This window comes from Siniperca chuatsi, linkage group LG1 (assembly GCF_020085105.1).
Source record: "Siniperca chuatsi isolate FFG_IHB_CAS linkage group LG1, ASM2008510v1, whole genome shotgun sequence".
NCBI lineage: Eukaryota > Metazoa > Chordata > Actinopteri > Centrarchiformes > Sinipercidae > Siniperca > Siniperca chuatsi.
This window is the reverse complement of record NC_058042.1, coordinates 803133-827500: the sequence shown is the minus strand read 5'-3', so window position 1 is coordinate 827500 and position 24368 is coordinate 803133. Positions and strand designations below refer to the sequence as shown.

At 44.7% G+C, this 24368-nt stretch overlaps 1 protein-coding gene across 1 annotated transcript in view; it reads left to right on the top strand.

Moving 5' to 3' along the window:
* fhod1 (formin homology 2 domain containing 1) overlaps nt 1–24368 on the top strand; it is a 72291-nt gene that overhangs the window by 12128 nt on the left and 35795 nt on the right. Inside the window, 6 exon segments of the mRNA XM_044208233.1 lie at nt 18501–18568; nt 19957–20062; nt 21107–21201; nt 21701–21812; nt 23115–23209; nt 23608–23751. Of these exon segments, the coding sequence (XP_044064168.1) occupies nt 18501–18568; nt 19957–20062; nt 21107–21201; nt 21701–21812; nt 23115–23209; nt 23608–23751 (620 nt within the window).

Here is a 24368-nt window from a genome sequence, read left to right as displayed (position 1 = left end):
GAGTCTCTCTGTCTGCCATGTTTGGGAAATGTAGTTTTGGAATTGTAGTTTCCTGACGCCTGAGAAGACAAAATAACAAACCAAGCCGTAATAAACAGAATTACTGTCAGTTATAACAACATATTACTCAGCAAGTCACTGAGCCCTAACAAACATGTTGAACGTGTTTTCTTCTTCATAAAACATTTGCGGAGCTGATTTGAACAAATGTATATCGTTTACGTCCATGTTCACTAGCTTGCAGTCTTCTTCTTCCCTGTCTTTGATGGCGCAGTGCAGCATCTCCCTGCGTGTTACCTCCACCTGTGGAATCGTGTGAAACCGTGGGCAGGACGGTGTATTGCGTCCCCCGGGTGCACGTGATAAATATAACGGGGACCAACTCGTACAAGAAAGGGCTCCAAAGCCACCAGAGGTGAAATACTCCACAGGGAGGCTTTACAGGAACAGTTCAACACTGAAACACTGACTGTCTTTCTCTCTCAGGTGTTCAGGAAACGATTTTCTTAAGATGCAGCTGCAATCATGTTAACTAATTCTACTTCCTGACTCCTCACTGCAGGCTTGTTGTGCCAGTGTTTGCCCTTTGCCCTCCCTGATCCATAGTCTTCATACATACAGTCTGTCTGTAATATTGTCCTCCTGATTGTCCATACTGTCTCTTTCCGCTGGTCTGTCCCTCCTCCGTGGCTCCTCCTCAGCTCTGTTTCTTCCTGTTGAAGGCTTCTTCTTCATGTCTGCTGTCCAGACAAAAGCAGCTGGAGGAAAATGAGTGATTTGTGATATTGGGTCGTATAAATGTTGCTGTAAATCATGTGATTGTCTGCAGTTGCTTATTGATGATTGGCTCCTGTAATCAGCACGTCGGCCAGGTGTTGCTGGTCCATGCCATTCTGTCAGGATTTGAGACGCTGCAGTGAAGTCAGTCTATTTAAACACCATCAGGGTTGCACAAAGGAATCTGGAGGTTTGTAGTTTTGCGTTGATCCTGTCGATTCTGTCTTGACGCCTCAGCTTCACGAGTGTTAAACTGCTCCATCTGGTCTGCGGTCCTCTTCAGTCCTCTGCAGCCTGGCCACACAGTCAGAATGAACAGACCTCAGGTCAGCTCTTATCTCTGCCTCTGGCCTGCTGCCTGTGTGTGTTGGTTGGGTAACAGCTCTGCTCCTCAGAGGGTTCACTCCACTGTTTCATTCTGTTCACAACAACCGACTGTTTCCTTGTTGCTGTTTTGATCCCGGCTGACCAAACCTCCAGTCTGGTTTCAGAGTTTTTATTTTCAGCCTCTTCTTTAACGTATCTGAGTTCCTGTCGTGTTCCTGTCGTGTTCCTGTTCGCAGCAGCTGGACACACGAACACCAGAAACCAAGTTAAAGCCTGAGAGGCTTCAGTCAATCATACGTTTTATTCTCTTTAAGGATTTTAAAACAGTGCAAGAAAGCTTTTTGGCAGGGAGATCTGCAGGGGGTCTCAGACCCTGTAGGGGGGTCAGAAATCAATCACTTTCTGACCTCACCCCTTTTGATTTGAACAAACATGTTAACCTGTATGAGAGAGTGTTAGAAAGAGGTTTGAAGAACCAGACTGGCCCTCAGATTTGACCCATACTGGACCCCCACCCCACCTAACGACACAGATATGTTTCAGAAATAAACAGAATAAATTGTTCTCTGATTATCGGAAGTTTCAATACTTTTGGTCCAAAATAAATACATATGCAAATTAGGTTTATGTTTTGTCCTTAAAGCTATTAATGTTTTAGGGTAGGCACGTCTTTACCTCTGCTGGAGGTTTCAGTTGAGCCCCAGCAGACCTCTGAGGGGACAGGTCAGTCCTAGACATGAATCCTTAATGTTGCCTGTGATTTTCTGTTTCCGCTCAAGTATGACTTCAGTTGTGTTTATCATCACATGACTGCAGGACAGAAAATTAAAATGTAATGACATAATAAGAAAGTCAGCAAAAATACATAGTGCAAAGTCGCGTGAAGGTCTTTCCTTTTTATGTTCTATTTTGTTGCTGTGTGGCTCCGCTGGTGGGGGCACATCGCCCAAATCAACCACCACTTGATCAGGATGTGTTGGGGAAGTACAGGAAGGTCCCTTTGGGTGCCTGATGCTGCTTCAGATCAGCAGACACCTCCATACCACCTGAACTGTGACACTGCCTTTGATTTCTTCAAAGGTCAGGACGTCGTCCTCAACTGTGATTGGTTCTTGTATTTGAGTTGCTGCCGTGCCATGGCCTTCGTCCTGGAAGTGGGTTGACGGTAATGAAGTTTCCTCGTGCCTGGGGAAGTTCGTTCTCAGAAAGCCACTGGCATGTTGGGAAGTATTGAACTTCAGCGGCTGGAATATCGGTTTTGTCCCCCACTGTCAGCCGCTGGAAAGCTCTGTAACGGGTGTTTCACACACTGACTGTTGGGCTGAACTTTACACAGAAGCATCATAGAAGCCAACAGATCAGACAAGAGCTAATCACAGAACCTGTTCAGACCTGCACAGTAACAGCTTTGTTCACAATAACTGTGTTCAATCATTATCATATAGAAAGTCCTGATGATTTATCTGCTCTCACCAGTCGTGGAGCTAAAATGTAAGGTTTGTCCTGACGCTGGCGCTAGAGGAAAGATCATGGGGGTCATTCAAATCTAAAGGGGTCATCCTCTGGAGAGCGGGACTGGGATCAGGAACATTTCGTGTAAATCTGTCCTGTAGTTGTTCAGATGTAACTTTCCTGGGAAACACTGAACTTTCCCAGAGTTCAACCCCCCCCCCTGCGCTGCTTGGCATGACCCCGCCCTTCCTGCCCCTGAGGGGATTTCCCAGTATGCGCCTTCCATCAAACCCTCGCTGTGTCTTAAATGAAGGAGACTTGGTGAGCTCAGATGGCTCTCTCCTGCTCTGTCTTCAGGGTTAAACAAACAGCACTGTGTGCCAGGTCTGCAGAGTGACTGACTGCAGTCATGTCTCTCCTGTTTCTGCTGGTTCCTTTTCTGTGGAAGCAAACTCAAATGCTGTTATTGGATTCGTGTGGCAACAAGTCCCAAAAAAAAACAGCCGTGACATGAACTGTGGCTCCTTATGTGGTGAAGGTCGGGCACCTGCTGCACTCAAGTAAAGACAGGAACAATACATATATGCGGGTGGGAGAGACAGAAAACCTAAATGCGAGGCGAAGACGCAGCAGGACTGGACAACAGGAGGTCAGAGCAGCCGTGAAGAAGCGAACGTGGTTTGTGCTCAGAAACTGGTTCACGTTAACCTGCTGATGAATCGTGTTTGTTCATGTCCTGATCTCACCTCGGTCACACACTGTTGCCAATCAGGTCCTTCAGGATGCGTTCAGGTGATCCTCCTCAACCCGTAAAGTCAGAAACTTGTGAATGAGCTCCTGTAGGCTGTAAATAAATGTTATAATGTTATATGGAATAATAATAGTCCACTGGACGTGTTGCTTCATCGCTGCACTGACTGACGGCTGTCCATCGTGTGATCAAGTAAAACATCACAACTCAGAAATTCATGAAGTTCAACTGAAGGTGTGGACACACATCAGGACCCGGGATCTGCGGGGTCGTCTGCCTGTCTGGTGGACTTCCTCAGCCGTCAGGTGGTTTCACAAAGCCGGTTAGAGCTGCTGTGTTGGCTCTGGGTTTGCAGATACAACTCTGATGGGAGTGAAACGTTCACATTCAAGAAGCTCAAACAAGAAAATGGAATTAAAAAAGATTTAATTCAAAAATTAAAAATTACGTAAGCGATTAATCGATTATCAAAATATTTGCCAATTAATTATTTGTTGATCGGCTAATTAATTAATAAAAAAAACCCAAAATGAAATCCACCATTTATTAAAGTGTTTAGTGTTTGTTTGCGACAGTTAAGCGAGCAGCTCAGTGTAAACTGACTCCGGGTCAGTCTTGCTGTTACGCGCTGACACAGCATCCTGTGGGCGTTGGCGGGCGGCCGGTGATGACATCATTAATCAGGCGCTGAGCGTGCTTCCTTCCACGGTTTGTTGCCGACAGTCTGTTGTTCAGACTCTCAGCAGGACATGAGCCGTCCAGCTGTCACGCAGACCACGCTGCCTCCTGTGAGTCGCGGGTAGATTCCCAGCGACAGCCACGAGTCCTTGAGCAAAGCGCTGGAGTCCCTCTGATGACGCGAACCTGCTGACAGACTGTAGTCCCGTCTGTGGCGACAGTCAGTTAAATGTGATCAGCTGAGTTAATGCAGTTAATGTAGTTTACTGCAGCTGCTAATGAGTAGTATAATATATTTCTATATATAATGTAGTACTCCTCATGTTGTGATGGTTGGCAGTCCTCTGGTCTGTGGTGCATTCAGGTGATCTTGTAAAGCTGGTGAAAGAGAATGCTCTTTGAATGACTCAGTGTTGTCCTTTCCTCATGAAAGCATCGTGAGTTTGTGTCGTAACAGCAGCCGGAGGAGGTTCGCCCTACAAGCCTTTCATTCATTCAGAGGCCGCGCCCTTTTTATTAATGACCATCGACACGTCAGAGTCTCAGAAGCTTGGATCTTATGATCACGAAGAGAGCGCGTGCAGAACCTTTTCCATCACCGCAAGAAAACAGAGCGGGAACGTGTTCGACCCCCCCGTGGCGTCTCTGGCAGGAATGTGAACAACATTAGTGGCTAACGGTGATGCTAATGATGCGTTCACTGCCCACAGACAAACATCCTGGGTAACAGAGCTCATTACAACAATAATACATGTTGGCTGACACGAAAATATAGTCCTCGTCATTTACTTCAAATGTGTCTTTGCTTTTATTGTCATAAAAACCCTCTAATATCAGTTATTATATCGAACTCAATTAGCAACACTGGCACTAACAGGAAATACCACACTAAGTTTATCTGGGTCACTTCCTGTCTCTGCAGGATAAACACATGAATCCTTCCCTCTGTCCCTCTGTCTGTCTGTCCCCTCTCTCTCTGTCTGTCTGTCTGTCTCTCTCTCTGTCTGTCTGTCCCTCTGTCTCTGTCTGTCTGTCTCTCTCTCTCTGTCTGTCTGTCTGTCCCTCTGTCCCTCTGTCTGTCTGTCCCTCTGTCTCTCTCTCTGTCTGTCTGTCCCTCTGTCTCTCTCTCTGTCTCTCTCTCTGTCTGTCTCTGTCTGTCTGTCCCTCTGTCTCTCTCTCTCTCTCTCTCTCTGTCTGTCTCTGTCCCTCTGTCTGTCTCTCTGTCTCTGTCTGTCTGTCTCTCTCTCTCTGTCTGTCTCTCTCTGTCTGTCTGTCCCTCTGTCTCTCTGTCTGTCTGTCTGTCTGTCTCTCTGTCTCTGTCTGTCTGTCTCTCTCTCTGTCTGTCTGTCTCTCTCTCTCTGTCTGTCTCTCTCTGTCTCTCTGTCTGTCCCTCTGTCTCTCTGTCTGTCCCTCTGTCTCTCTCTGTCTCTCTCTCTCTCTGTCTCTCTCTCTGTCTGTCTCTGTCCCTCTGTCTCTCTCTCTGTCTGTCTCTCTGTCTCTGTCTGTCTGTCTCTCTCTCTCTGTCTGTCTCTCTCTGTCTGTCTGTCCCTCTGTCCCTCTGTCTGTCTCTCTGTCTCTGTCTGTCTGTCTCTGTCTGTCTGTCTGTCCCTCTGTCTCTCTGTCTGTCCCTCTGTCTCTCTGTCTGTCTGTCTGTCTGTCTGTCTGTCTCTCTGTCTCTCTGTCTGTCTGTCTCTCTGTCTGTCTCTCTCTGTCTCTCTGTCTGTCTGTCTCTGTCTCTCTGTCTGTCTCTCTGTCTCTCTGTCTCTGCCGCTCAGTTTCATTCACAGTGATGATGTATCACTCGGAGTCGGACTTATTTTTCTGGCAGTTTAATGTTCAAGTCTTGAGAAAGGGACTTGAGGAAGTTCCTCGCAGGTTTCAGATGGCTGTAAAGAAACAAAAACACGACTGGCAGATCAAATGGCGGCGAAGGTGATTTCTCGAACGTGTTTACCATCTGAAAGCTGTCTGTCTGACTGGACACGAAGGCAGCGTGAATCCTTTGCTCTTCAGCCAGTAACAACAGTCTATGTGTGGGAGTGCAGTCAGGAGAGAAGAATTTCACACACACACACACTCAGCTGGTGTGTGTTGGCATCATAAAACACTTTTTATAATTCAGGGACGTTCCCTCCTCCGTCCTCTCAGCTGTTGTAGTGAAACTGTGGCTGGCTGGCGGCCATCTTGGTTCAGAGTTGGATGTCAGTGAGCGTGACTCACCCTCCTCTCTGAGAGGAAACACTGACAGACGGGCAGAGAGTCCTCTAACAGAAAGGTGAACACCATGATCCAGACTAGTTCAGGGACTCTCGTGTGTTCAAGCCCCTGAAAACTGAACCTCAAACAGGGGAGCCATTTCCTGTGTTTGTGTTGTTCTCTAACCCTGATGATGTCATCAGGGTCATCTCAGCGTGGGCTTGGAGACTACAAATGTTAACAATAAACCGGACGTGTGGAGTTTAAAAACGTGGCCGTTCACCAGGCACGTTTTAATTTGCATTATGGGAAAAGAAGTTTCACCCACACTAGAGGACATCTGGGCCTCTGCTGCTCAGATTCGAACCGTTCTGTTTTCATATGAGTGTTCTGCAATACTAACTCACTGGAAGCCTTTATATATTAATGACTAAATAAAATATATGTAGGTGACATGATGGAGCTCCGCCCACTTCAAACTAGTGAGAGCACAGAGGAAAACACCTTAAAGGTTACTGTTAATGCACACGGAGCGTTTCCTGCTGCTGTTCTTTCACAATAAAAGCTTTCCACCGATGACCCACCAGGAGGCTTTATAGAAAGAAGTTATAGGACATGGACATATTCAGCGGTATTTGGACAGCAGATGGGCGGAGGAGGTAGAGCGTGTCGTCCACTGATCACAGGATCCCCACCTCCTGCTGTCCACGTGTCCTGCTCCCGACGCTCAGACCAGCACGTTGCCTGGTCGCTCGCTGCCATCAGTGTGTGAGTGTGCAGGTGAATGAGCGGCAAACTGTAAAGCGCTTTATAAGATCAGAAACACACAGTGAGCTCTGACTGCTTCATCATTTAAATGTCTCTGCTGTCTCTTGCTGTCCTGTGCGGTGGAGACAGCACAGCTTGGCGCTGGCTCCTCGCAGGCGGCGAGGCACCTCTGACAAAATACAGTAATGAGCCAACGTACTTCCTGTTGTTGCTCTGTTAGAGGCAGAACAACAACAGGAGGTTGAGTCCAAGACCTGGTCTAGACCAAGATACAGAACCTCAGCAGCTGCTGGCAGATGTCCATGAAACCATGTGTCCATTTTGATGAAATGTCCCGATCACATTCCTGAGGACAAAGTGTCGACTTTACTCATTGTCTCATAATCTAACACACAAGTCTCCGTGACGGATTCATGTTCTCACGTTCGTCATCCCCTGAGTTTTCCTCCAGCGCCACCTTCAGGACAAACTCTCATCTGTAATCCTGATTATGGAAACCAGGTTTCCGGTTTACATGATGTCTGCGAGTACTGCAACGTCCCACCGTCCTCTCACATGCTCGTGCATGGATCACGTGTTTCTTTTGATTAGTGAAAAATGAACGCAAGAGAAAATGATCTCATGTTGCACATCGCAGCTTGTCTGGTGAAACAGGCTCCAGGTCTGCAGGAAGTCATCGGATTACTGACGTTGTTCTTGTAAACACAGTGAGTCAGCAGCCTGTCCGGACAGGTGCTGAACACCAACCTGTTCACTCTCATTCATGTTAGTGTGAATAAACCATCAGCTAACAGGCTGAGTGTAGAAGACATCAGGAAGGCGATGGAATTAATCAGGTGTCGCTTCTCTCAGAGCTGATTATTGTTCAGGGGGGTTCCTCCTCCTCTCTGTGTGACGTAGCTCTGTCCTCTGAACTCAGGTGGAACCGACCAGACGGGTGGTGGCGTCCAGAAACAGTGACCGTGAACTGTGTTGAGCTTTATTGTCTGGTGTTCGCTGATAACAGCAGGCACATCTGCACAGACTGTGTTGGTAAAATGACACACTCTTTGATCAAAGCTCCAGTAACAGGATTCTTCTGTCCACGCCTACGGACATGTCGTGTCACAGAATGTGTTTGATGTTGCTGGTGGTGGTTATCATTATTAATGGTGCATATTAGTAAAGTGAACTGGTTCCAGTTGGCTGGCAGCCACAGTCAGGTTATTAGCTGTGGATGTTCAGTCTAACAGTATGTGAGTTACAGAAGTGCAGCTTGTTGTGTCAGATTTAGGAGGGGTGGGATGAATAAGGTTGTTTCTGTTGACTGATTACTTTGACTATTTCTAAACACAGTTTCTTAGTTTGTGTTCTGATCCGCGGGTTAAAGATAAGGACTAAACTCCCGTTAGTGTCCCACAGTGGCTGCAGTGTTCGCTCCAAATATGGAAATATATACTTCCTGATGATTTCTGTGTTCTTAGTCTCACCAGCAGTGGAGCTAAACACGCACAGTTTGTCCTGAAGGTGGCGCTAGAGGAAAGGTCATGGGTCAGAATCTAAAGGGTTCATCCTCTGGAGAGCAGGAAGGAGATCTATAAACTATGCACCATGTAATGGAAATATTGGGCCTCAAAAAAGAAAATATTCATATTCTCACCCCCCCCACTCGCTATGTGTGCAGCTCTGTGGTGAAATTCATAACTCTGATGTAATCTTTTATTTTTATTTCTGTTTCAGCTTCTGTGGTGAAACATTTGAACAGTGGTGAAATATTTTGCAGTGGACTTGTTCCATTCAACAGCAGCTTTTACAGTCCAGCTGAGCAGACAGACAGTGTTTCTTCACTCCGGACGGGTTCATGTAAAACACAGCCGGCTTTGTTCCCCAGTGACACCCAGCTGTCTCCGAGCTGCAGGGTGCTGCAGTTTCTGTCAGGACGGATGCTGGTAAAGATCGTCAGCTTGAGCTTTATTTGGCTTCTTGTTAAACATAGAACAGGAGCTCCGCAGGCACCCACGCCTGCCGCTGTTTTCAGATTGAAACTTTAGCTCTGTAATCTCTCTCAGCTGCCTCTCACTCTGTTTGTTTAAAATATCACTAACTATTCATCTGTCCTCTGTTTGGTTGTAATTTAGTTTGAAATGACAAGTCACATCTGTCCCGTTTCTCCCACTGAGTAATTTGAAGTGATTAGTGTTTAAAACCCTGCAGAGAAACACATGTTCCTTTGAACTTTGTTCAAACTCTCAGAAGGTTATTTTGAATTCTAGTAGAAATCTCAAAGTGTCCAAAGATCCCAAATCTGTCAGGATGAATTTTGGGGAAATGTGTCTAAAGACGCAGCAGACATGGAGAATATTTCCACAAAACAAACATGGTGTCTGTGGTTTGAATATTTCACTCTGCACAGGCTTTAAAACTGAACATCTTTGCAGATAAAGAATAATACATTATCTTTCACAAAGGTATATGTGCGTTTTCATCCACCTGTTTTTATGCACATTTTCAATGTGCACATAACAAACCTGAGAGGAAACGCAGAAAATAAAAATAAAAATCACTCTGATGTCTTGATAAATGAGTTTCTAGTTTCATTCTCCTCCTCTGGTCTGGTGGGTTTCTCAGTCACATAAACTTCTAGCTCTCTCTCAACGTTACAACTCGCACCCATAAACTAGCCAACTGCATGTGTTGTAAATCATCTCGTGTGATGCTACTCAGCTAATGAACCTGACCAGACGTTTGATGTCAGTTTTCAGTCCCTGACAGCTTTCGATACTCTGTGTTACAGATACATTTCAGGCTAAAGATCAGATCACAGATCAGACTTGCCCACATTCTTCTGCTTCATGCTAAAGTTGGCCACACAGTTAAAAGACTACTGATTTATCATTGCTCTCCTATAAAATTATTAGGATCAAAATTGATGCAGCAGAAGCAGAGATATCGTCTATTCAGATTTGTTCTTTCTTGTCAAAACCTCTGGAGACACTAAAGGCTTTATACAACTTGTTTCATTAAGATGATCCCAAGTCCGAGCTGACCTTCATGCTCTCTCTGTCAGGAGACTCTTGGCTGTCTCTGAATAATCTCACATAACTGTGTGCTGATGTGCAGTTTTGCTGACTCGGGATGCAGATTTATTTATTCTATCAGTTTAAAAATCTCTCGTCCTCCTGTGAAATGTTTGCACAGTCAGTTGACACCAGACTGTGAAACTGTTCATCATAAGTTTGTAATAACAACCTGCTATTTCTGTAACATGACTGCTGCACTGCTGTGAGTTGTTGGTGTTGCTGAGAGTATAGAGACAAGCTGTAACATCATATTTCATTGGGGCTTTATTGACGAGGGATATAGTTGAGCGCTGGAAAGGAACTCCTGAACCCGACCATCATGTCCTCTGTGTAGGAGTTTAAAGAGTCGGTGGAAGCCTCACCCATACCCATATATCTCTGAGGTAGTTAAGAAGCTCCTCAGAAGCACGGGGTGTGGATGAGATCTGCCCTGAGATGATGACGAATCTGGACATTGTTGTGCTGTCTTGGCTGACACGACTCTTCAGTGTCTTGTGGAGGTCGGGGACAGTGCCTGTGGACTGGCAGACCGGGGTGGTGGTTCCCATTTTTTTAAAAAGGAGGACCGGAGGGTAGTCTCCAATTAATGGGGTATCACACTGCTCAGCCTCCCTGGGAAGCTTATTCCTGGAAAGGAGGCTCCAGCCGATTGTCAAACCTCAGATCCAAGAGGAGCAATGCGGATTTTGTCGTGGTCATGGAACAGTGGACCAGCTCTTTATCCCTGCACGGTTGTTCGGGGGGTCATGGGAGTTGCCCATCCAAGCTACATGTGCTTTGTGGACTTGGGGAAGGCTTACGAGTCCTGTGGGGGGTACTGCGGGAGTGTGGGGTACCAGGGCCATTGCCACAAGCCATCCGGTCCTTATATAACCGGAGTGATAACTGTGTCCGTATTCTCGGCACGAAGTCAAACATGTTTTCAGCGGGTGTTTTTTTGTTTTGTTTTTTTAAGTTGATTTCATTAACATATTTATATCCAAATTCATTCAGATGAAGGCATTATAATTCTGAAGTATTTTCCCCCCACGTAGCAAATCTGTACATGACTCGTACGCCAGGTCTGGACTCTCTCTTACAGAGTTGTGCAGAGTAAGGATAATAATTGGCCTCTCTCTGGTTATCGGGTTATGAGAATTCTTCTGCCATGATGAATTTACATGAGAGCTAAATATGAAACACAAACACAACTCAGTCTAACTGCAACATGGAACATTTCTACAAAGATGGAACTCTGTCTACACTTTGAACTAATTGTGAGCTCAATACTTTGTGATGAAGCAGCAATTTATGTGATGCATCACTCGACTAACTGGTGGACAGAACACTTCTAAATGACAATGATGGATACGAGTGATGGATGTTCTTACTGGTACATGGAACTGGAAAGTTTTAACTCGAGTAAGTTAGCATGAGCAGAGTATAGATAACAGACATTCTGCCTCCTCTACTCGCTTCTGTAACTCAGCATCAACAACACTCAGCAGCTCATAGACGTTTTTAGCAAAAGAATATGGTTTTATTACTGCATGGTGTTGAAAGCAGACAAATAGGAGCCTAGCAAAGGCTCGGCTCTTCTCCAGATGACTGTGAATAGTTACTAGCAGGAACAGTTTAGCATCATCCACCCCCCTTCTAGTACGGTAACCAAACTGGAGAGAGTCTAGGATGGCACCAGTACTAGACGTGATGCAGGACTTGACCAGCTTCTCTAGGAACTTCGTGACCAGAGTTGTGAGAGCAATGGGCCTGTGGTCGTTGGGGAAGCAACCCTTGTCCTGTGTCCAGGAATGATTGTTGAGGTTTTCCATCACAGCAGGTCCAACATCTGAACCGCTCATCATTTTACAAAGACAGAAGAACCATTTTGTTCCTGTATCATATTCAAAACCCTGAGAAGAGACCTGATCGTAACAGATAGACCTACTAGAGATATCGAGCCGATCTTCAAGATCGGAGCCGATAGAGGCACATGTTAATGGATCAGTATCGGCTAAAATAAACCTGGATCAAATGCTAATTGTTTCTGCACTCTACCTTATTTCTTTACTGCACTCTACTGCCTTTCTTTACTGCACTCTACTGCGTTTCTTTACTGCACTCTACTGCGTTTCTTTACTAGACTCTACTGCGTTTCTTTACTGGACTCTACTGCGTTTCTTTACTGAACTCCACTGTGTTTTGTCCACTTCAGCCTGCTGGTGTTGTAGCACTGCTCTCAGTCAGGCTCTACAGAGCAGCATTTCACTGCATGTGAGAGTGAAAATTACAATAATTGAGGTTGAACTACTTCACATTTTTGAATCGGGACCTTCAGTATTTGTATCATGTAGCTTGTGAAAAATAAGTTGTCAGATCTACAGCTGTTATTTCAATGTGTCAGATACATATTTAATTAAGTAAATATAATTATCAGATCGGACTCGGTATCAGCAAATAATAAATATTGAAGGACAAAAAAACTTGATCTGGACTTCCTGAATACCTACAGGTGAAATGGCTGCATGTTGTAGTACCTTTTCTGTCGTTGTGTTAAGCATTCACACACACGCTGTAGGACCTGGACAGCAGTCTTGTTGTTATATAATGTTATGGATACTGTAATGAATATAGATAGACCTCTGATCTATAATGTTTGCAGTAATTTGCTATTTTCTGTAATGAGCAACAGGCACCAGCCGCATCACAGAGTGTCACATCATTCGAAGCATGCAGCGCAGACAGACAGTATCATACAGACAGACAGACAGCATCATACAGACAGACAGTAGTCAGGGTAGCCTGGATGTGCCAATGCAGGGAGCGATAGCATTGCTGCTCTCCTGTGGAGAAGATACGTGTTGATGCTGGAAAACAGGACGGTGTTGTGGGTTTACATGGAGAGCAGTGGTTGCAGGTGTATTCACACGTGTTACACTGTGTGTTGTCCATAAGAGTTATTTTGTTCTGAACGGAAATGTGTTTTTAAAAAACGTCTTCAGCTGTTTTAGTGGCATGACTTCTGCACTCACTCCTGATGTATCCGAGCTGATTGTGCTGAAACATACTGTATGTCAAAGAATCATGTGTACGTCATGATGGTGTTGTGAGTTTCCCACCCACCCCCAACCCCCTCAGCGTCTCCTGAACCTGCAGCCAGACGTCCTTGTTTCCTGCTGGAGATATTTCACAATAAGGGCTCGTGTTCTTGACAGGGTTTTTGTTGTTTTATGTAAGTTTTTCCTGCTGTAGACATATTTGTTCTCCAGCTGTTTCAGATGTGGTGGTTTTGTCAACTCAGTCTTGATTTCTTTCTTTCTCCAGATGAACTTTGTCTTCATTCTGTCTTGTAATCCTGTTTTCATTCCACACAAATATCCTAGCAGAGTTTGAACTTCCACAACAATGTTAACAAGACAGTTAATGTGTGCATGTGTGTGTGCGCAAGATGTAAACACTGCACTTCCTTGTTGTCTTTAGATGTAATCAGTAGGCTAACCGGTTGCTTTTATTAAGGATTTTAAGCTCTTTAGCACTTTTATGGACTTTACTGTGGATTTTAAGCTTTGAAGCACTCTCACAGACTAACTGCAAGCCTGATGGCTGAGTGTGGATCTTGTCGCCTTACCATCTCAAATTTGAAGAAAAGTATCGCCTGTCTGGAAGCCGGGCTCAGAGAAAAAGACCAGCTCATCTTGGAGTTCTCCACTGTCTCCTCGGCCCAGGCAAAACACCTGGCGGTCCTCAGCTCCTCTGGCTGCGGCAACTGGAATATCTGCTTCGTTAATGCGGTCACACGCTGCTTTCCCGGAGCTACGACCCCCGACATTCTCGAAAAGCTCCCCGGACTTCTGGCCGCACTCCTGACGATTATCACAAAAATCATAGTCCATGTCGGCACCATGACATTGCCCATCAGCAATCTGAGCTGACAAAAGCAGGCTTCATCCGCCTCTTTGACCTGCTCAACAGCACTGCAAAGCATGCTTTCATTTCGGGTCCAATTCCTACACTGGGTCGGGGAATTGGCCGTTTTAGCAGGACCCTGTCTGCACCACCCATGACGTTGGTTTTATTCACAACTTTAACTTATTCTGGGATTGTTCTTCCTTGTTTGCACGAGATGGTCTTCACCCAAACAAGTCAGGTAGTCGCATGCTGGCGGCTAACCTGCAGCACGCTGTACTGTCCTCCTCACGTAGTTGACTATTTACATCACCTGTTTCCCCTCGCTCTTCTTCTTTCTCTTCTCTGCCCACCATAAACTGCCACGCACCCTCTGCTGTCACTACCGCCCCCTTGTGGACTGATCATAGTGCTGCTATCTGGACCCCGGATCCCTCTAGTGCCACTTTTAACATTTCTGTGGTAATTTCGGATAGGTCCTTAATGCGAAACAGACACAGCCGACACAGCAATAATAATAATAATAATAACTTTAATAAAGATCTGGGCCAGAACCTTACCTCCAGTCTCAACCTCAAATCTGAAGCAGCACAGACTTTTTAAGATGGCTCTTCTCAATGTAAGATCCCTCTCTAACAAAACGTTTTTTTTAAATGATTTTATCTCTTCTACTGATTTAGACTTTATGTTTTTAACTGAATCCTGATTACATCCTGGTGATCACAGTCAGCTGGCTGAATTGTGTCCTCCTGATTTTGACTGCTTTAGTCCCCTTGGGTCTGTGGTCGAGGTGGGGGCCTTGTTACTGTCTATAGGAAGCATTTAAAGTGTGACCTCATAGCTTGCAATGATTTTTCCTCCTTTGAAGTGCTCATGTTTTAACTTGGCGGCCCCCTCCCGGTCATATTTGCTATTATTTATTGCCCCCCTAAACCAGCTGGCTCCTTCTTGTTGGAACTCCCTGAGTTTTTATCCAGTATTGTGTTAAATTATGATAGAATTGTTCTTTGTGGTGATTTTAATATTCACGTTGATGACTCCCCTAATGCCCTTGCTGCTGATTTCTTAAATATCACTAACTCTTTCAACTTACAACAACATGTGTCTGGCCAAACTCATTCCCATGGCCACACCTTAGACCTAGTCTTTACTTTGGGCCTGAAAACCCCATCTGTGGAAATCAGGGACATGTTTGTATCTGATCACCTATGCATTGTTTTTAACTGTGAATTACAGGCTGCTAGTACTGTCTTATCCCGCTCAAAGTACACACGTGTCCTTAATGAGCATAGTGCTTCAAAGGTCTGTACACTGTTCAATTCTCCTGGCAGTGTGTTTCCTGATTCCTCCAACACCAACAATTTGGTTGATTCTTTTGACTACCTGTGTTCTTTAACCTTCGATCTCATAGCTCCTCTGAAAAATAGACCAAACCCAAAGACTAGAAAACAGCCATGGTTAAATGACAGTATTCGAAGCTGTAAAAGGAAGTGCAGAAGAGCAGAACGCAGATGGAAGAAACCAGGTCCACTTTGCGCTCCTTTTGCTAATTATTTTTAACAGCTCGCTGTCTACTGGCTGCTTCCCAGATTACTTTAAAACTGCTTGTGTCCAACCAGTCCTAAACCTGGGCTTGATCCCACCCTCCAAACTGCCTTTTATTTCGAAGATTCTTATCACTAAGCTTGTCCAATCATGTTTTTATTGCCTCAGAAATATTGCAAAAATCAGATTTTTTTTTAATGGCTCTTGGACAACCTTCCCGAAGACATCAGGCTGTCTGAGTCAGAGTCTTCGTTTAAGTCTCTTCTCAAAACACATTTTTATCTGAAAGCAGATCCTGATTTTACCCTGAACTGGCTGTTTATTTTATTGTTTTTATGTATTTTATTTCTTTATATTTCATCATTCACTGTGATGTTTTATTTCTCTTGTTGTGAAGCACTTTGTTTTGATAAGTGCTCTGTAAATAAAGTTTTATTTATTTATTGTCATGTGGGTGACCAAAGGAGATGACGTCCATTCACACTGAACAGTGTGATTCATAGTTCATGTTGCCACAACAACGGACTCCCATGATTTCGTGTCCCTATGACAGGCCATGGTTACTGACTGTGTGTAGGTGTGTGTGTATTTACTGCTGCTCTGATTTGGATCATGTGATTTTTCTCGTGAACTGTTTTAATATATTCTCAGTTCTTCACTTTTTCTCTCCAGCCTAGTTTATTTGTGTTCGGTGTCTGATTGATCTTTAGCAACGTTTTCTACTTACTTCCTCACTAACTTCTTACTTGCATTAGCCTCACTACTCCATTGACTTCTGTTTTTTGAGACGTCAGTAGTTTCACTTAAGTGCTACAAAACTCTGACTGTGTAGGAGAAGCTAACACAGTTAGCCACACATCACAGAGCTGTCATTAACCAGGCTGTGTATGCTGTCAGCGAACAGATCTGTGAGGTTGTACTAGACGCGTCATTTTTCCCCACCTGTTTTGTGTCAAGTCCCGCCCTACTGTGCTGTGATTGGCTAGCTTGTTACTTCGACGCGTCCTTGTGATTGGATGCTAGCTTCACTGGTTTTTCTGTCTCATTTTCAGCAAGTCCCGCTGTCAACACTAGTGACACTACTGAAATTGACGATAATGTAATAATACAAAAATTAATATATTTTAAATCCTTATATCGACAGAGGAACTCAATTTAGCCCATCGTTCATATTACATTTGCTTCTCAGCAAATACATGTGTTCATAACCATAACTTCAATGAACATATTACACTCGATCTTGAACCTGTGTTCAAGATTGAGTGTAATACAATTGAGTGTAAAAATGTGTTCCCATGTAGACAAACACGTATGCCCCTCAGAGGTATTAGTGTCAGTGTCAGTTGGGTAAATTAACTAATCGGATCTTTCCTACTTCATAATAAAGACCAACTAGAAAATGAATGACATAAGTCACAGGTGAGGGAGCACCTAGCTGGCAACTGACGCAAAACGGGTGGGGGGAAGAAAATAACGCTATTTATACACAGCAGTGCTTTGAGCTAAATGCTAACATCAGCATGCTAACATGTCCTCAACATTGATTGTATATAAAGATGGACGACATGACAGCTCCCCAAAAGTGAAGCCAAATCATCTGGAGTACAGGGGGCGACCTGCAGTACAGGTCATAAACCCCGCCCCCTCCATGTTAGCGGATGGGACACGAGCCGAACTACAAACTCAAAGATGGTTTCTGTCAGTTTAGGTCGTTCTCATCACGCTGATGTTTGTTCAAGTGTTCGTTTTTCTGATAAGTTTGGTTCTAATTAGTTATTTGATGCTATAAAAACGGGGTTTCACGTCATGATTGACAGCTGAGCTCTGCTCGCGGTTGGCTGGGTGTGTGGGTGGGACCTCGATACCGTGGCTCCACCCCCCGATCACTACTGCACAGACTCCAAACGATGTAACCAGCACAAGATGGCAGCTTCCGTATCCGGATATTTTGGCTTCATTTAGTACAGCGGGAGGAAGAGGAGACGCAGTGGCCATTTTTATATACAGTCTGTGGTCCACAATGACAACGCTAACATGCTAATGTTTAGCAGGTGTTACTGTTGGTACGACAGGTACTGTTGGTGCTAGCAGTGTTAGCAGCAGTAACATGGTCACTGAAGGCCTTTGGAGTGTATTTGTGTGTATTTCTGAATGTTATTTTCATTTCAAATTCTGGTCTTTCTCGTTTCATTCTGTATGAACTTGTTGTGTGTAAACTGCAGACTTTAAAATCTTTCATCATTTCCTGTGAAACACAGAATGAGTCAGGGGTCCTGACCTCTGATAGAAACAAACAGGAAATAGTTTCATTCCTTTCTGGAGCCCCCCCCCCCATAACTCCCTCAAAGAAGCTTCTCCTTGTTTAGAGGCTTTCTCCTTGGGTTTCGTCAGTGCCGGACCTAACAGCCCCACCCCTTAAATTCACTCTCCAAACCCCCCCATCACCCCCAGCAGGTTGTCACCATAATCAGTCTAGAAAACTGCATTTCTAAACCTACAGCAGTTCCAGGTCCTGGAGCTGCTGAGGGTCTCTAGTAAGGCTGGAATAAAAATCTATAGAAAAAGGCGGCACGGTGGAACAGTGGTTAACACTGTTGAACCTCACAGCAACAACAGGTCCTGGTTTTGACTCCAGGCTGGAGCCTTTCTGTGTGGAGTTTGCATGTTCTGAGTCACAGGAGGTTTATTGGCGACTCTAAATAGACTGTAGGTGTGAATGTGAGCGTAAATGGTTGTTTTGTCCTGTGATTTACTGGTGACCTGCCCAGGTTGTCCTCCCGCCCAGTGTCAGCTGGGATCAGCTAATGGCTGGAGGAAATTATATGTTATAGGTTTTTCAATATTGTTTATTATATATTATGGCATACATTTTTATGATGTTCATGAAATGAAGTTAACTGGGAGATTCTGCACCTGCGTTATCTACATACAGCATTATCGTTGATTAGCTCCAGCTGATAATCTGCCACGTCACGTTTTTAACCTACAAAAGCAACAGCAAAGGTCACATTTACTCTGGCTGTAAAGTGACTTCCTGTGTTTCTTCTTCTTGTGTGTTTCAGAGAAGCTGTATAACTCTCAGGGTCCAGAGCTCAGACGGTCCCTCTTCTCTCTCAAACAGCTCTTCCAGGTAAAACGCACACACTTCTCTCATCAACAGCATTGTTTTATCTCTAATTTAAATACAGAACTGCAGATATCAGCCTGAGCTCCGGCCTCAGTCATGAAACTAAATGACAAACTGTAGATGTTGGTGTGAATGAGACTTCTTTTGCAAAGGTGGAGTTAATAAGATCTGATATCACCCCCAACCCTGCCTTTTTAGATGTGGATCACCCGCTCAGGGATTCTTTGAGCAGTTTTTCTGCTGTTACTCTGCCTGAACTAACAGACATCATGTCGCTTATGTGTCCTCCAGCCCTCTGGACAAAATCCCAACTAGGTTTTGATTGGAAGTTATGGATTGTATTGTGCCCCTTAATAATTATTTTTAGCAGCTCGCTGTCTACTGGCTGCGTCCCTGATTATTTTAAAACTGCTTGTGTCCAGCCAGTCCTAAAAAAACCTGGGCTTGATGCCACCCTCCTGGATAACTACCGCCCAATCTCCAAACTGCCTTTTATTTCCAAGATTCTCGAAAAACTTGTATCTAAGCAGCTTCTTGCTGCTGTGGAAAACAATAATACCTTTGAAAAGTTCCAGTCTGGCTTTCGTCAGCACCACAGCACTGAGACAGCCCTCCTCAAAGTCACTAATGACCTTTTAATGAATGCAGACGCAGGCATGTGCTCAATTCTTGTGCTGCTGGACTTAAGTGCTGCCTTTGATACAATTGATCATGGCATTATTTTAAATAGACTGAGGCACTGGGTGGGCATATCTGGCTCTTAACTAGACTGGTTCACATCTTATCTGTCCAATAGGAAATTCTGTGTCAGCATTAATAACTTCATGTCATCCTTTTCCCATATCAAGTACGGTGTGCCTCAAGGTTCAATTCTGGGACCAATACTGTTCTCCTTATACATGCTTCTTTTGGGTGATGTAGACATGGTATTTCTTTTCATTGTTATGCGGATGACACACAGTTGTACCTCCCTGTCGAGCCCACTGACCTCAGTACGCTGAGTTCTCTGCAGGACTGCCTGTCTGACATAAAACACTGGATGTTGATAAATTTTCTTCAGCTCAACTCAAATAAAACTGAAATCCTTGTTATTGGGCCCCAACACATCACTAAACAAATACTGCCATCTACTGGTAACCTGTCACAACATTTTTATCGGAAAGCAGATCCTGATTTTACCTGAACTGGCTGTTTATTTTATTGTTTTTTATGTATTTCATCGTTCACTGTGGTATTTTATTTCTCTCTCTCTGAAGCACTTTGTACTTTGTTTGGATAAGTGCTCTATAAAGTTTTTTTTATTATTATATTGTTATTATTATTGATCCTGTGTGTTGTTGATGTGTCCTGTCCACAGTCTGACAGACGTCTCTTCTGTCTTTTGTCTGCAGGATGATAAAGACCTGGTTCCAGAATTCGTGGCCTCTGAAGGTTTGACGTGTTTCATTAAAGTTGGAGCGGAGGCCGACCACAACTACCAGAACTACATCCTGAGAGGTGAGACTCCACCCTGCTGCTCAGAGACCTGGACTCACAGTGAGGGTTAAAGGGATGCTCCAACCAAAATCTTTTGGTGTCAAACACTGACCTCCTGTAGGCTGTAAAACGTTTGGAGTTTTGCTACCTGACAGAGTAGCTACATCCTGCCAGTAATCACCACAGAAACCAGAATCACTCCTACAACATAATCCACTTCTCCTCCGTCCACCTGTATTACGCCTCAGCTTCAAAACACTCAGATTTTTGCACAATTTTGGCTGTCAACATTTTTTTTAGGAGGAAAATAAACACACAAATAGAAACACAAACCGATGAGGCCGACTGCAGTTTCCCACCAGCCTGAGTCGCCTGTAACACCTGATTCAGAGTTTGTGAAAAGTAAAAATAAAGTTTGCTAACTGTGCTGGATGTGTGGCTAAAGCGTTCAGCTTCTGCCACTCCAAATCACAGTAATACAAAAGCAGAGTTACTGAAAACTTACTGACGAAAAGAAAATCAACAGTTCCCGATTTGTCTCACTGATTTATGTGCAACCACAGATCCACCACCGCCGCTCTGTGTCCTCTGCAGTGAAATACTTTTCCTTGTAGCCATCTATTGAAGGGGTTTGATGAAGGGGTACTATCTGACCCCCAAGTCTCATCCATGGTCACAAGATCATTAACAGGATATTAAAGAAGGAAAAACAAATTCCTGTTCCACACAAAACTGGAGAGTTTTAACAGAGAACTGAAACGGTGGAGAGCCGCAGTCACATCGGCCTGCTGGTCTGTGGGCTGGTCTCAGCAGAGGCCGATGCTCCCAAACTCAGGGGCCCCTGGTCTGCGGCTCCATCGGCCGGGTTTGTGAATCGCTCTCTGATGCAGCAGCAGCAGCTCAGTCTGATGGAAACACAGAACTGCAGCTTCACACGTCCAACAAACCCACAGAGAGCTGAGTCAGCGCTGCAGATTATAGGCTCCTCTGGAGCTGCTGGAGCCGTCTGTGGAAACCTGAAAGCTCACACTGACCTGTCTGTCTGTCTGTCTGTCTGTCTGTCAGCTCTCAGTCAGATCATGCTGTTTGTGGACGGTATGAACGGGGTGATAAACCACAATGAGACGGTGCAGTGGCTCTACACGCTGACAGGAAGTCTGGTGAGTCCTCAGAACACAGAACAACAAAAGTCAACAAACTGCAGAAGATTAAAGCTGAAAATCGAAAACCGATAATTCACTTCTGATCCATCAGATCCGATCAGGGTTTGGATCGGTTGATTCGGTCTTTAGTATTGCTTGTGTGTTTTTCAAAAGTTTGAATATCAGAGATCCTGATCATCTTAAGCCTGCTGACAGTTTAGATTCAGACATGAAGAACAACGATTCACTCCAACTATATATACAAAAAACATATGTATGTATACAGCATACAGTCAGATACATTAGAAAGAGTCTGTTTTAATTCGGGGTGGATGTTAAAGGCGACCCGGTTCAGGAGGACATGGAGTCTGAGTGCTGTGATGAAATAAATCCCAGTTTAATAAAGTTTCCACTGTAGAAGAAGTGATTCAGATGAGTGGTGATAGAGGAGGTCCAAACATCAGAGTAGAGCTGTGGCGCCACCTGGTGGACAGACGCTGAACATCTCTCTCTGCAGTCTCGTCTGGTGGTGAAGACGTCTCTGAAGCTGCTCATCGTCTTCGTCGAATACGCAGAGTCCAACAGTCCTCTGCTCATCAACGCTGTCAACACCGTGGACGGAAGGAGAGGTACGCACACACACGCTTATTGGAATCTAAATTAATAATAAAAAACAATCATTTTTCACCCAAAATGTCACAACACACAGTAAAAGACAACGGTTGACACAAGATATCTACAGTACACTGGAATAACAGGCTCAACAGCCAGCTGCTCCTCCTAGAAAACAGACATCCAGCCATTTTCACAGTCTCAGACTTAAACCTGTATAGATGCTAGTTTGCTTCACCGGTCTGGTGTTACGGCTGCGAACATCTTCAGCCTTCGTTAAATAACCTGAAAAGTAACTGAGAAGCATTTCAATACAAACTTCTGTAAATCACATTTTTTGAATATGGACGTGTAGAATCACCAGGTATAGAGCTGTTGCTACGGTCAGGCCCGCCGTCAGGGGGGGTCAAAGGGCACAGATGACCCAGGGGGGGACCCATGCTAAGATCTATGGTTGATCCTTAAAGTACAACAATTTACTGACCTATATCACTGACAATACAATTTATATGTATTTACATGATAAATACATTTATTGTTATCATTAAAACTTCTTTACAAAACAATACTTGTTTTGCAAACTGCTAGCATTATTAACACTTGCAATAAGCGAATTGTTAGACCTGAAGTCAACGAGAAAATAATCCGACTGCTCCTACGATATCACAAACTGAGGGAGAGGCGAGCACAGCAGGTTTGATAGATGAAGATACATAGATGACGCGCGATCGGCTTTGATGTCATCCGAATGTACGCGTAAACCTACGGAGGCCCGGAACTGCGAAAATCCAAAACAGAAATAAATGACTCCATTAAAATTCATTTAGGCATTAAATAATTCATAAAATCTGGCACAAATTGATATTTCTGTTTTAATTTGCTTCTGTATTTATTTAAATTTGTATTGATTCCCCTATTTATTTAATTTCCCATTTAATTCATTCATTTGTCGTACTGATGTACGAGTGTTTTCTTTAATGATTTACTGTAACGATCAGAGAGGCTGCTGTCAGTCATTTTAAACGTTTCCATGCGCAGAAAAACTAAAAACTGTAGTTATGAACTTGCCAGGACAGAAACTCTCCAGAGTCCTGGTCCTGGACTGTGTGTGAAGAACAGGACATTAATTAACATCAGATCCTGACCGATCCGTCGGCGTGTCGGAGATTTAAATAATCAATGAAGTTACGCTGCTGAGCCTCGTGTGTGTGTGTGTGTGTGTGTGTGTGTGTGTGTGTGTGTGTGTGTGTGTGTGTGTGTGTGTGTGTGTGTGTGTGTGTGTGTGTGTGTGTGTGTGTGTGTGTGTGTGTGTGTTATAGGTGTGAAGCCGTGGAGCTACATGATGGAGGTCCTGGAGGAGAGAAACGGCTCCGACACAGAGCTCCTCATGTTCGCCATGACGCTCATCAACAAGGTAAACAGTCAAGTCACTGGGTGGAGTCACACAATTACAAGGCCTCTTCTAACACATGAGTTTTAAGTATATTTCATTATTTGATTTCACTTTTAGAAATTCAAATGTTACTAAAATCCTGGAGGAGACGGAGGGAGTTTCTCTGGTTAAGAACATGAAATGCTTATATTCACCTGCCTAAAAGTTGACTGTATGAATTAGGTGCCAGTTTAGACTGAGATGTTAACTGACCCTGACACTGAAAAATAAACAAGCTCGTTCACATCCTTTAAAAAAAGGACTCGACTTGTTTAAAACAAACTTTCTCAGCTTTGAAACCGTTCTATAACATCTGTGTGTGTGTGTGTGTGTGTGTGTGTGTGTGTGTGTGTGTGTGTGTGTGTGTGTGTGTGTGTCAGACTGTAGCAGTGCTCCCTGACCAGGACTCGTTCTACGATGTGACAGACAGTCTGGAGCAGTTGGGAATGGAAACCATCATCCACAAACACATGACCAACAAGGGGACAGAGCCAGACCTCCGAGCACAGTTCATTATCTACGAGGTAACAGCAGCCGCAGTAACAGTCGCTGTAGAGCTGCCGTAAGAGCCGCCGTCGCAGTAAGAGCCGCCGTCGCCGTAACAGCATTCGCCATAACAGCAGCAGCCGCAGTAACAGCAGCCGTTGCAGCAACGGCATTCGCAGTAACAGCAGCCGTCGCAGTAAGAGCAGCAGCCGCAGTAACAGCATTTGCAGTAAGAGCCGCCGTCGCAGTAAGAGCCGCCGTCGCAGTAACAGCAGCCATCGCAGTAACAGTCGCAGTAAGAGCCGCCGTCGCAGTAAGAGCAGCCATCGCAGTAACAGTCGCAGTAAGAGCCGTCGTCGCAGTAACAGCAGCAGCCACAGTAACAGCAGCAGTCGCAGTAAGAGCAGCAGTCGCAGTAAGAGCAGCAGTCGCAGTAAGAGCAGCAGTCGCAGTAAGAGCCGCCGTCGCAGTAACAGCATTCGCAGTAACAGCCGCCGTCGCAGTAACAGCAGCCGTCGCAGTAACAGCAGCCGTCGCAGTAACAGCATTCGCAGTAACAGCAGCCGTCGCAGTAACAGCAGCCGTCGCAGTAACAGCAGCCGTCGCAGTAACAGCAGCCGTCGCAGTAACAGCATTCGCCGTCGCAGTAACAGCC